The 13,303-nt window shown below is 34.5% G+C and overlaps 3 protein-coding genes across 4 annotated transcripts; 1 reads left to right on the top strand and 2 right to left on the bottom strand.

Annotated features, from left to right (window-relative positions):
• Window positions 1–190: 190 nt before the first annotated feature.
• Window positions 191–6,516, bottom strand: Nup214 (nuclear pore complex protein Nup214). Of its 2 annotated transcripts, XM_011056605.2 has the most exons (5): window positions 6,278–6,516; window positions 5,204–5,506; window positions 963–5,088; window positions 548–722; window positions 191–445 (listed from the first exon to the last, which is right to left on the bottom strand). In XM_011056605.2, the coding sequence occupies exons 1-5, from the start codon at window positions 6,308–6,310 to the stop codon at window positions 418–420; spliced, it is 4,665 nt and encodes a 1,554-aa protein (XP_011054907.2). In that variant the 5' UTR covers window positions 6,311–6,516; the 3' UTR covers window positions 191–417. The 2 variants fall into 2 exon arrangements, with proteins under 2 accessions (XP_011054907.2, XP_087260061.1); XM_087403935.1 differs by lacking the exon at window positions 6,278–6,516 and having other exon boundaries at window positions 5,284–5,398.
• A 1,234-nt stretch (window positions 6,517–7,750) lies between these two features.
• Window positions 7,751–8,983, top strand: Alg13 (Alg13 UDP-N-acetylglucosaminyltransferase subunit). Its single transcript, XM_011056607.2, has 2 exons — window positions 7,751–8,161; window positions 8,433–8,983. The coding sequence occupies exons 1-2, from the start codon at window positions 8,057–8,059 to the stop codon at window positions 8,847–8,849; spliced, it is 522 nt and encodes a 173-aa protein (XP_011054909.2). The 5' UTR covers window positions 7,751–8,056; the 3' UTR covers window positions 8,850–8,983.
• On the bottom strand, window positions 8,923–12,890 carry Scsalpha1 (Succinyl-coenzyme A synthetase alpha subunit 1). Its single transcript, XM_011056608.2, has 7 exons — window positions 12,671–12,890; window positions 11,659–11,894; window positions 11,365–11,586; window positions 10,289–10,393; window positions 10,004–10,183; window positions 9,725–9,859; window positions 8,923–9,578 (listed from the first exon to the last, which is right to left on the bottom strand). The coding sequence occupies exons 1-7, from the start codon at window positions 12,705–12,707 to the stop codon at window positions 9,495–9,497; spliced, it is 999 nt and encodes a 332-aa protein (XP_011054910.1). The 5' UTR covers window positions 12,708–12,890; the 3' UTR covers window positions 8,923–9,494.
• Between the last annotated feature and the right edge of the window lie 413 nt (window positions 12,891–13,303).

Below are 13,303 nucleotides of genomic sequence, written 5' to 3'. Positions count from 1 at the left end.
ATGATGCGGATAAACTAAAAGAATAAAAAATATGATAAAATTATACAAATAATGTAATAGAGATGGATATTTACTAAAGAAAGAAATTGTAACTTTCATTCAGCATTCATTCATGTTTAATATGAGAGCTGGCGCGCTGCATTATGATTTTCACTCAAATTTAATTTATTATATAATATCGATTAGTTAATTTCTCGATTTAATTAAAAATACTTTATTGTAAAACCTAAATTCGTTCTCATTTATTACAAGGTATAAGACATGATAGAATGATTTTTTTTTTTCCATAAAAAGTACATCTCTCTGAATGTAAAACTGTATATACACGATTGCGACTTGATAATTCTTCATTCAATAGAAATTTTTTATTCTGCTATGACAGTTTGGAAAGTAATCTGCCGCAACACCATATTTTATTCATCTCCAACTGGAAAACGAACTGCCGCTGAAATAAAATGATTATTTATTATTTGCAAAATTATTTCTATATCTTTTTATTATTATTTTGATCAATTGAAAATTTATTGGTGCAAAAGTTACTACATACGCAGTGAATGTTGGTTTCTCTGGTTCTGGATTCTTTTGAGCTAAGCTACCAAAACTGAGACCACCTGATTGATTGGCTAAAGATTCGAAGGTACTGCTGCCTGTCACTTCTCCAAATACTTTTGGCATATTTTCCATTGTAGAACCAGCTTGCATAGCAGATGGACTTCCAAATCCTATTTATAATATTTCTTTCTTATTATAAACAATAATACTTCTATTGCCTATTATACTTATATTTGTATAATCAATAGATACAAGATAATGTAATTATGCATTTGAGCTGAAGTTGAAAGAGCTATAAAATCCATAGGAAAGATTTTTCATATTTTGTTCTTCAAAAGTAAGTACACAAACTATATATATTTGCGATATATATATTTTTGAGAATGTTATAATATCAACTATTTATTTACCTATGCTAGGAGACTCAAATGTAGGAGGCGAGCCAAAACTGCTACCTCCAAAAACGGGTTTCGATCCACTAAAGATGGGTGACGATCCAAACACTGGCTTGGCGCCAAAAGCGGGAGCTTGACCAAAAGCGGGTTGGCTGCCGAGTATCGGTTGCTGTATTGGAGACGTATTAGGCACAGTAGACCTGAAGACATTTGTGCTTGCAGGAGAACCACTAACTGCCGCCGGCGACGTATTACTTGTCGCACCACCGAATGGAGAAGCAGGTGGATTTGTCGTTCCACCAAATATAATACCGGATTTCGAGGCACTGGCGTCAAATATAGATCCTGGTGAGGTTGTACCGAATCCTGTTGTGTTACCTCCAAAGATATTTCCACTTGGAGAAGTCGTCCCGAAGATAGAATTCATGCTATTACCTCCAAATATAGAGGTGTTCGAGGAGGTAGCGGGTGTATTGGAGAATACGGAGCTTGAGGTATTACCAAACGGCGTTGATGCAGGACTGATTATCGGCTTTCCAAAGATATTTGCCGTCGACGCGGGCGTCTGTACACCTGGGAACTGCGCATTCGATACCGGAGACGCTATCGGGCTCTTACCGAACGCTGGTGTGATCGAAGTTGTTGTTGTCGTTACAGGCATACCGAAAGAAATTGTGCCTGTGGAGGTGGCATTGGTTGAGCTGATCCCAAAACTTGCGGCTGGCATACTAGTAGTGGTGGTCTCACCGAACGTTGGTTTACTTAGGGAAGTCTGGAAAGGAGACACGGTGCTGCTCGCAGGCATCGCCGAAGAGCTGGTAGCAACACCCGCTGATGTGTTTGCGAATCCGCTAAATACCGAAGTGGTAGTCGGCGCCAAGGTTGATGTCCCGAAAGTAGATGTAATCGATGGGAAAGAAACTGCGCCGAAAGTAGTCGTAGCGGGCAGTGTGATCGTCTCTGATACTGTCGCTGTATTTTTTATGATGGTCTGGCCGCCAAATATTGGTGCTGCGGCTAACGAAATTGGAACTTGGGTAGCTACAGTACCAAAAGTGGATGTTTTCACTTCAGGCGTAGTGACTTTCTCGATGACGACCGAACTGGTGGATGGCATCTCCGTCATCGATCTACGAACGGCGTTCGCGTCTACAACGCTAATGGTAACTCCGCCAAGAGTCATAACGGATGTAACAATGGCAGTCGTCGCGGAAGTCTGTGCTGTAATAACAGGTGCAGCTGCAGCGAAACTATTGGAAGTCGTGATCGCATTTACCTTTCTGTCCGCGCTGTTGCTTGAGTGATCAACTTGAAGAGTCAACGTGCTAGGTGATCCCAAGGATAAAGCCGACAGTTCTATCGGTGTTTGCATCGGTATTGTTTGAACTGTTATCGTGGGTTCTATAGTAGAAGTATGGGGTATGGATTTCGAATAAGTGAAGGACATCATGTCGAGCGCAGTACCAGAGGATGAACTTTTTGCAACAGGCGGAGCCATAGGTGTAGCGAAACTGAACGTGACAGCAGCGTCCGTTTTTACAGCTGGCACCGCAGAGAGCGATGAAATATTACGTGGGATTCCCATACGAGTGGTTTCCGTTAATGGATATTCTGTTGATAACACGTCTTTTAACAATCCGGTCGAGAATAAAGCAGATTCCGGAGCTTTAGAAATGCTATCACTGCTCGCCAATTCCTTATTGTTCCTAACAGTTGCATCTATGAGAGATTTCGAAAAGAAACTATCTTGAGATTTCGGCGTCGACGTTCCAAACGTAATAGATGTTGGAAAGTTAACGTTCAGATCCTGTTTCGGTTTAGATTGGGACACTGCGAGAGCTGTTGGCATTGCGGGCTTTTTGTCCATTTGCTTGGTAGAAATAACCGCACCAGAAAAAGAAACGGTCGTTGGAAGTAGCTTTTGTTGCGCTTTGTTTTGCGCAAGGACGCCATTCGTGTCGGATGAACCGATTCTCGCAACGATACTATTCAACGAAGCGAGGGGACTCTGTGATTTCGACTGCTTCTCGATCGGCTGTTTGACAGTGATATTCTGTTTAACAATCGGCGGCTCGGGTTTGGTCTTAGTCTCATTGATCACAGGACTGAGAGACGCCAGGGAAGACAACGTAGCCTTCAAACGATCCTGAATTGGTGATGGATTGACTGGCTTAATAATTCTTGGAGATGATTCGTTGAGCAATGCCCTTAACTTGAGCTGCTTTTCATGTGTAAAACTCAGAGTTTTCGAAGCGATGGTTTTGCAACGGGCATCTATAACATCGGTTTTTCCTCGAATAATCGAAGCTGGCGATTTTGGTGAACTCACATGCAGACTCGCCATTGAGCGATTAAGATTGGACACACCACTAGCTGCCAATGAGCGATTGAGAGACTTCCATCGTCGCGAAATTTGCTCAATCTTCTCTTTTTCTTTTGCGATAATCTTATTATGCATTAAAAGATTCTGATACACGTACTCCAAGTTGGGAATGTTCATCTTCGACTTTACATGCGCCTTGTGGTCTGACCATTCTAGATCCAAGATTTTACTAACTTGATTCAGTTGCGTTTGCGTGTAATAGTACCATCGTTGCAGATCTGCTATTTTGCTGTTTTCGCTACAGTTTCTAGTAGTGATATCAACACTGGCTGCGTTCTTCGATTTAGTTTCTTCAACCCATGCAAATGACTGAAGCAACAAAGCCTTTAAATACGCTATATCGCTGGACAGACTGTTCGTCGTGTCTTTTAAATCTCTCACGAATTGTTCTATGACGACGGACATCTCTCCAAGCTGTTTCTTTTCTAAGTCTGTACCGCATTCCCACACCTGTGGTTCCAGCCTACTTCGCAGTTCTTTCTCAAATAATGCCTGCTCCTGTATATAAGCTTGCATTCGTATGTTATCGTCTATACAAGCTTTTTGTTCCGCTACTTGTGGCAAGGTTGTTTCTTTGTCTACAACCGACTTGGTTTCCGTCTTTATAGGTTCTGACACTGGTTGTTCCTTAGGCATAATTGATTTTACAATCATCTGCGGCACAGCTTTTTCTTCTTGCGGTTTCGGCTGTTCCGTTGGTTGCTCCACAGGTGGTTGAAAGAATCCCGCCGCCTTCAGAGAGTCGCCAAATATATTTGTTATTTGAGCAGGCTTTGAGCGTTCCGGCGCCACCTCCAGTTGTTTCGAACGAGGTGTGCTAGTAATCGCAGCATTCATAGCAAATGATATTTCTATAGATGAAGTATTAGACTGTAACGGTGCTGGAGGCGTGATAATTTCCGTAGGAGGGACATTAATGGCAGGGCAGTTGGATGCTAGATTAACCATGTGGAAGCTGCATAATTTCCCGGACGTTCCAAGAATGTGTAAAACGGGAACTGGATATGGCAATGTCGAATCCGTGCCCCATAGTAACTTGGTAGTTGGAGATTTGTCCACGGCCAGACCCAAGGGATAAATTTCCGTAGTTCTCATCAGCGGCAATTGAGCCCTACCACTGTCGACTAATTGCCATTGATTCCAATTCGCGCCACCATCTGTAGTACCTAGTACAGCTATTTCACTGCTGGTGCTACTACCCGCTATGATAAGTCCCCATTCCGGTACATGTTCAAAATAATAGCGTGGAACGCTGTCCTCTCCTTCAGCTTCGGGAAAACCATATGTAATATCTTCATAACATGTAAAAATAGCATTTGTTTCTCCTTTCGGTGCGTCAACGATGAGAACATTTATATGCCGCTCGTTGTTCAGATATGCGGCACAAAATTGATAATTGCTGAGCCATAGGATGTTAATCACTTCTCCCATAGATGGTGAAGGACCTGTGATAGTTCTAGCAATCTTCAAAGTATCTGGCTTTAGTTGTACAATGTCTCCATTCTTGCAGCCCACTGCTATTTGTTTGCCTTTTGGACTCCAGGCTGCACATAAAGCCTGTGGCTCGTTCGACACTTTGGAAAGTACAGATATTTTTGGTACACGATTTTCTTCTTCTATCTTCAGTTGAAAGCTACCAATAGTACAGTCACTAGTAACGGTGCAAAGCATCGCAGGTACGGTGGGATTCCATCGTATGTCTGTTATGTAGCTGTCTAGCTTGTTCGATGGTGTTATTTCAAGCAGCAGGTTGAGACTCTAAAAATTAATGCATTAATTAATAATAAATATATAACTTCTGGATTTCTATAGTACTGGTTAAAACTTCGAGATGTGTTTTTAAGACTTCTGCAAAAATATGCTACGTGCATACATTTCTAGTTAGTGAATGGGCATCATATATCAATATTGTAGGCTTCAATGCTATGCCTATAGCAATATAATTATAATCACAATTAATTGCAATCTTTGATATAACGCCTGGTAATTGAAGTTCTATCTTCCATTCTGCACTGTTTTCTTCTGCTGGCTTTAAGACAGTAACTTTATCATCATGTCCTATGTAAAGTAGTCCTCGTTTCTTGTCAGCCACAAGAAGATTGCAAGCAGCAGGAGTATATGCAGGAGTCTTCAAGTCAAATACTTGAAACGTATTTGATTGTTTAAATAAAAATTCCTGAAAGTAGGAGCAATAATAAATATCAAATCAAATATCAAAAAACTTAATTTAATTCTTTTATATCAGAAGAAGCAATGCTTTTTCTTTGGCAAAATTGTATCTGATCAATAGTTTTTAAACAAGAATAAGTCAATAAACAAATGTTCAAAATTATACATAAATTAAGAATAGTTAGTATAAATGCATTGAATATTTATACTATTTTACTACTTCTTCCAAAGATTTTATAACATGCAAATTAAATATTTTTTAAATATATGTTAAATACAATTTATTTGATAAGTTAAAAAACTATTGTTCAAACACAATTTGGCATAATTTCATGTATAAATATAAATTATAAAATTTAAAGAATACTTGTTCTTGTGTTGAGAGCTATTTTATATAAAAACAAAAATATCATAGAATTTAACGCAAAAAATTGTTCAGTTTGTTTAAAAACTTCTTTTATACCATATAAAAGAGAGATGTCAAACAAATTGATGCACGAACATATATATATATATATATAATTTAATTGATTTACAGTATCATACAAATACTTTAAAGGTCAACATTACATGCAAGACCATATCTGTCGAATCTTCATAGAATTATCGAAACGAGAGGAGTCCCGTGAAGAATCGAGTAAAAAGACTTAAAATAAACTTTTTAAGTGATTGTGTAGCTTCGAAAGACGATTTTTAATACAACTTGTTCGCCGGTTGTACTGACGATCTATTTAAATCACGCGTGCAATTCTTATTACTACAAAACAACATGTTATACCTGTACGTATATTGAATCCAGCGATGCCTTCATTCTTACGGTATTTTGCAATTATTTTTCGTAAACACTTTACAATGATTATCGAGAAAGATCACGTCTCAACTCGTCGATCGTACCTGATCGCACCTTAACCGAATTTCAACAGACGTATTAAAATCAGCACTGACGCCATCGACTTACAACTTGTATGATGTTCATTCGAATGTAGAGTCCGAGTCCTGGACAGTGTTGCCAACTCTGAATTCTAAAATTCCGTTAATTTGGGTATTAATCATGTAACTTTATCCCTAGGATGGAAAGTGAAAAGTGAATATTTTAACCATCGAAGTTAAAATAGAAAAATTTTTCACTTTTCATCCTAGGAAAAAAGTTTCATAATTGATACCCTGATTCTACATTAATTGCATCGCAGTGTCGCAAGCGTTGCGATCCAATAAGTCGATTCTACATTAGTTACAAGCTGATCGCAACTTTGTTGTGACAACCAATCTGAAACTTGCATTTTGAAATCAAAATTCATATGGCTTCATATTGGCTAAAAAACTGAACGTTTCGGGTTATAATATTGTATAATTAATAAATTTTAATAATTTTTTTGATTGGGTATCTATACTTAAGTAGCTATCTATATTGTTTTTCAATCCTATAATATAACTTTGGATAATGTTGTTTCCTCTCTTAGAATTATCTTATTTATTTCTTAATGTTCTCTTACATTAGTTGACTCTGCTTTGACACTACGAATGTTATGTTTCTTTTAAGAAATTTAATTTAATTTTATCTGTTTTTGTAATTTCAATTTATTTAATTTATAATATTGTGTAGTTATGGTTTGCAGTAGGTCTCTTTAAAGTTTTGTTATCCTTCTTTTTTAGTAACTGATCGTTTTAATGATTATTTCTGATTTAGCTCGCACTTAGCTAATCAACTAACTGACGGTTACATACACTCCAGACATGGGAATCTGTTGAGACTTACTTGCTGCACTCGATTTCTACTATGTTACGAACATTAGATTATGAACAATTATTACTATGATTGGGGACTGCTGAAGATGACTTGAATACAGCCGAACGTTCAGTTTGATATTTTATGTAATAGATCAGTAGATACGATCGAAATATATGTATTTGTGATATTCGCACCAATTACCTCATATTAATGCTCTTAATTGCCCGTTTTTTTATTCTATTTTTTATTTGTGTTTAAAATTAAAATATCGGATTGGCTAAAGCTTTATTTGTCTTGATTGTATCATTATAATCTGATTTCATTATATATCTGATTTATTTACGATTCTGACTGGAATCATCATTTTTGCATTTTGTCATTATTCCTCTGAAGAATGATTGTGATTGGCCAATTTCATAACATCGATGTTGTGACTTCGGCGTAAAGCGTGCCGTATAAATGTAGTAAATGATGTATCAGCGTGAAATGGAACGCATCTTTGATTAAATATAATTGGTTGGTTCTATAAGTAACAATCAATCATATTCATTTGCTTGACGAATAAGCTAGCCGCTTTGCCGACTTGAATGCGTCCATTATGACAAATATCTTAACCTCTCTCGAACTTTAACCTTTAACAGTTAATAACTTATTTCGCGAGGCATGTCGTCGCGAATTGTTTTTGTCGAAATCTTTCATTTTGAGTGAAAACATTTCGAATGAGTACATTTTTATTAAGATTGAAGGTGAGAAGAGTATTTTTAATAATTATCAAAGTGGAAAGATAAGGGATAAATAATAGCCATTATTTACAAGAAACTACATTACATGACATTACACACTATGTCGGATAAAAAAACTGTATTTGTTACAGTTGGCACAACAAAATTTGATGATTTGATAACTACAGTATTGAGTCGTGCAGTTCTGGAGGTAATATAGATAATATTTACATTAGGTCTGTTCGCATTGCTTGCACTTTGTGCATTCAGAATCTTCGTTTTCTATCTCTTGAACGCCCGAATATATATTTATCTCATTTTAAATGCAAAATTTTTTAAGAATTTTAAGCAATGTGAATAAACCTATTCTATCATTATTATTTACATTGATCTTTTTTTTACATACTGTAGTATTTGATCATCTGTTCTTCATTACATTTGTATATCTGTTAGAGAGCTTACAATTAATATTGCTATTCTAGGCCTTATCAGCACGTAATTATGGGCATCTAATCTTACAAATTGGCAATAGCAAATTAGAACCAGATTGTACTGCACGTTATGGCTTCCATAAAATAGAAATTTTTAGAATAAGTCCATCCATTGGAGAATATCTGCAACTGACAGACCTTGTGATAAGCCATGCAGGTGCAGGAAGCGTGCTGGAAGCTTTAGAAAGACAGAAACATTTAATTGTGGTGACCAATGATCTCCTTATGGACAATCATCAGATTGAACTGGCTGAGCAGCTGTACAAAGACGAACATTTGTATTATTGTACTTGTAAGAATTTATTGCACATCATACAAACAATGGATTTTGCAAAGTTAAAGCCGTTCACCAATGACAATAGTGTAGATATTGCTAATTTTATTGATAAAGTAATGGGATTTAGGTGACAGTGTTGAGACTATTTTGTCTTTCATTGAATATAGGAAGAGACTGCTTTATGTTAAAAAAAAGGTCAAATAATTATGGGAACAAGCAGCAATATTTATATATATATTTGAATTCTTAACATGTTTTACAATAAGGATACATATTTCATAAAGTTTAAATTCATTATTGTATATTATATGCTTGATTTAATTTACAATAATAATACATTATATATTTAAACAATCGTTTCTCAGAACTATGTTTACATATTATAGACAAAATAACTCTTAGTTAAATTGCGACAGATCATTGGCAGTTTTAACGTTCCCTTAGATAATTTGTAAATTATTATTGGACAATTGTTTTGTTTACCGTTAATATAATAATTAATTCTGTAAAAATATCATAAAAGTTGTTCATTGTTAAAATAAAGTCCAGTTCTTTAAAAAATATCATTATTTTCAATGTAATTTTCAGCATTAATCAATGTTCTATGTCATTGAGAATAATTAATGCAATATTAGCAAGTGAAATAATTTTTTATACTCTAATACACTACTATGTTCTGTGAGTTATTGCTGTATGGTATACTTTCAATTTATTTTTCACGAAGACATTTTACACGGATATGAAGGAAACTACACAGAATTATAGTAGTGTGTGATTTAATTAATTAAGCCAAGCCGTGTCATTTCTTTTAGAAGTTCATTACCCATTTGTGCAGGACTCCTTGTTACTATTACACCAGCCTAATAACAGAATCCATGTATATATTACTTAATTCCAAAAATTATTTAAAGTATAATATTAACAATATATGAACATAAATGGTATGTGTGTGTGTGCGCTCATATATTGTTAATATTACACTTTATGAACAGAAATTTTAACTCACTTTTTCGAGTGCATCAATTTTATCTTGTGCGCCACCCTTTCCTCCTGAGATTATAGCACCAGCATGTCCCATTCTTCGTCCAGGTGGTGCTGTAAGACCAGCGATAAACGATACCACTGGCTTAGCTGTTGGACCCTATAATATAATATGTACTTAGTGAGTAAAATATAACATATTAATCCTATGATAGAATTTCTAAGACGAAGGTAAGATAGGATTAGATTAGGTTAAACTGTATATGTGGGATTTGAGTATCAATAATTTTGAACAAGAACCAACAGTATTCTTTTCGATGAGATACTCTGCTGCAAATTCCTCTGCACTGCCACCGATCTCTCCTATCATTATAATACCACAGCAATCTGGATCGGTAAGAAATACATCTAAACAATCGATGAAATCAGTACCATTGAATGGATCACCACCAATACCAACACATAGTGTTTGCCCAAGTCCCGTCTTCAAAGAAAATATTAACATATTATAAACATACAATTTTATAAACATACAATTTTTTAAGTAGACTTTAAGTAGAGTAGTTTACAATATTTTAAATGTGCTTACAAGTGTAGTTTGATTCACAGCCTCGTAAGTTAGGGTTCCAGATCTCGAAACAATACCAATCTTTCCTTTTTGATGTATATGACCAGGCATAATACCAATTTTACACTATACAAAATATCACATAAGAAAGAAAGAATTGTATTTCATTCATCAATAAATTTATAATTTGCAGGGTTGGTAAGTTTTTTTTTAAATTAAGTTATAATATAATTAAAGTTAATGGCTTGTAAAATTAAATTGAAAGTTGAAGGAATAAAGAATTAATAAAAGTTAAATTAAGGTTAAATTAGCTTAAGTTAAAAAAAGTTAATTTTGAAAAAAATTATTTTTGAGATCAGAATGTTCTAATTTTTCTTAAAATAAGATTACTTTAAATAACCTTTACAAATATAGATTAGGCAAATTTAATTTTACATCCACATGTAAATTACTTATATATAATAAGAGTCACACCATAAGGTGTTTTGTCAAAATCTTGCAAGAGAGAAGGATATATGTTTGCATTATTTCTCTTTCTTTAATCTTTATCTAAGTTTCTTTAATTTCTGAAACGACTGTTCATGCATGTTTACGACTACGACTAGATATTCGTTACAAAAAATATACATAAAAATTTAGAAAATGGGTGGATGCACGCAACACTGTTCTACAACAATTCTTCATCTAAGGCTCATTTCATATTTATGTTGCTGAAATATAACGTTTATGATATACCTAAAATTAGTGTGATTCAAATATAAGCGAGAATTGACAAAATCTATCGAGTCAATAAAAATTGGCTATCATATGATGTGTGACTTTTATTATAGTCTCATCATTGAAAATTATTGAACTTTTTCTAAATTGATTCTCTGTTTAATGTTTAATGTTTAAGATTTTATAGAAAAAAAATATTAGCATTAAAAAAGATAGAAAAATATTTAATTTAAAAAAATTAATAAATTAAAGTTTAAAAGTAATTAAATTAAGTTAAAAATTAATGTATTTAAAATTAACTAAGTTAAAAGTTATTAACTTTTAATATATTTCATAGTTACTATTCAACCTTGGTAATTTGTCTAAAATTATTTCTATACCTGTTCAGGTGCTATTATTCCAGGGCAGTTTGGGCCAATTAAACGTGACTTATTTTGTTCAAGTAATCGTCTTTTTACTTTGACCATATCATGTTGAGGAATACCTTCCGTAATACAAACAATTAATGGCATTTCTGCATCAATTGCTTCCATAATAGCTGATGCTGCAGCAGGAGGAGGAACATAAATGACTGTCGCAGTAGCCGCAGTTGCTTCTTTTGCCTATAAAATACCACAGATAATTTAAATATCATAACAGATAAATAAATAAATGTTGTAAAAGAGTAATATTACCTCCTTAACAGTTTTATATACTGGTTTACCAAGATGTTCTATTCCAGCCTTCTTAGGACTAACTCCACCTACTATCTTTGTACCATAATCAAGTGCTTGCTGACAATGGAAAGTCCCTTGCTTTCCAGTAAAACCTTGACACATCACTTTGGTATTTGCATCGATTTTTAAATTCTTCCTAGTTTCTGTATAATTAAATCTCACCTGAGAACGTAATAAATTTCCACAGTTCTTGACTGAAACATTATAAGAACATTATAATAAATATATATTGAAATCCAATACAATAACATGAAAATACATGAAAAGAAAGAATAACTAGAATATATTTATTAACTAAAAATGTCATAAGTATGACATCATATAGATTTTAATATCAATATGTAAATTAAAGTAAAAAATCATGTACAAAAATATATATTTAACAATACTATATACAAATTAAAAATAAAAAGGTGTTATCTTTTAGCGTCTTGACAACAAAATTTCTAGGTCAAAGTTCACTTGCTTACAGATTATCCAATAAATAGTGTAATTTGACATTTATACTGACATAAAATAACAAACAAAAGATATTTATATAAAACAAGCAATTTTCTGTGAGAAAAATAAAGAAAAAATTAAAGCATATGAAAGAAAAGGAGGATCGCTAACTCTAGCTATGTGTGAGTTATCATCACAGGGGAAGGGTCGAGAGCATTACTGTGAGAACAAATCATCCAATTGCTTTGCATATGAGTTTATAGGTCGTTCCTAATTAGTAAAATACGCATTTCCCGATAAGGCGCGATTCAGTCGTAATTATGTCTTCCCTTATATAATAAAATGTTATCATAAATGCGAGCTGTCAGAATTATTTTTAGTCTGTTCATAGGCTGCGCATGGCGTAATCAGAGGGAGAAAAAATCTCGAGAGTATTGTCGTTAAAATGTACAAAAGTCAAAGAGAACATTGAAGACGATGCAACGCGAGGACATTATGGGACGTACGAGAATACGCTGCGAAGACCCACCAGCGAATTTTGAAAATGACCTAGCAGCCACAGCCATCTTTTAGTTCGTCCTTTCTGCTGAGGAGGCAATGCTCAAAATTGAATTAACACCGAAACACCATTGAAAGTACTAGTCACTACAATCTAACAAGAAGGTCAAGTCCAGGAAAAGACACAGACGGGAGATACCGCGCGAAGTTCGCCCGATTGTGCCACGAACTTGCGAAAGTGTTAATTCGAGAATCGTGCTTCGAGCGCTAACATCTTATTGGTTACAAACGTGTCGCATTTGTTCTACTGGCAAATTTTTAATTTGTCCATTAATTGTCCATTACTCGGCCGAATATATAATATGGATATATAATGAATATATAATATATACATTATATATTCATTATATATCCATATTATATAATTAAACATTTCATCAATTTTTATATTATAATATTTTTTTAATAAATATTTGAACATAATATGCTAAGGGTGCAAGCGGAATAGCGTAAGGACTCCACACAATAAAGGAAATAGGGAACAGAGAACAGAGAATAAAAGCTTAAACACAATAGGCACTGGCAACAGTGAATAACGAGCCGTCCAATCAGAGCTCTGGTGTGTAAATTCGATATTATATCCCAGAATTCTGATTGGACAGCT

This window comes from Acromyrmex echinatior, chromosome 3 (genome assembly GCF_024713525.1).
Source record: "Acromyrmex echinatior isolate Ae372 chromosome 3, ASM2471352v2, whole genome shotgun sequence".
NCBI lineage: Eukaryota > Metazoa > Arthropoda > Insecta > Hymenoptera > Formicidae > Acromyrmex > Acromyrmex echinatior.
The sequence above is the reverse complement of the archived record's forward strand: the minus strand, read 5'-3'. Positions and strand labels throughout refer to the sequence as shown.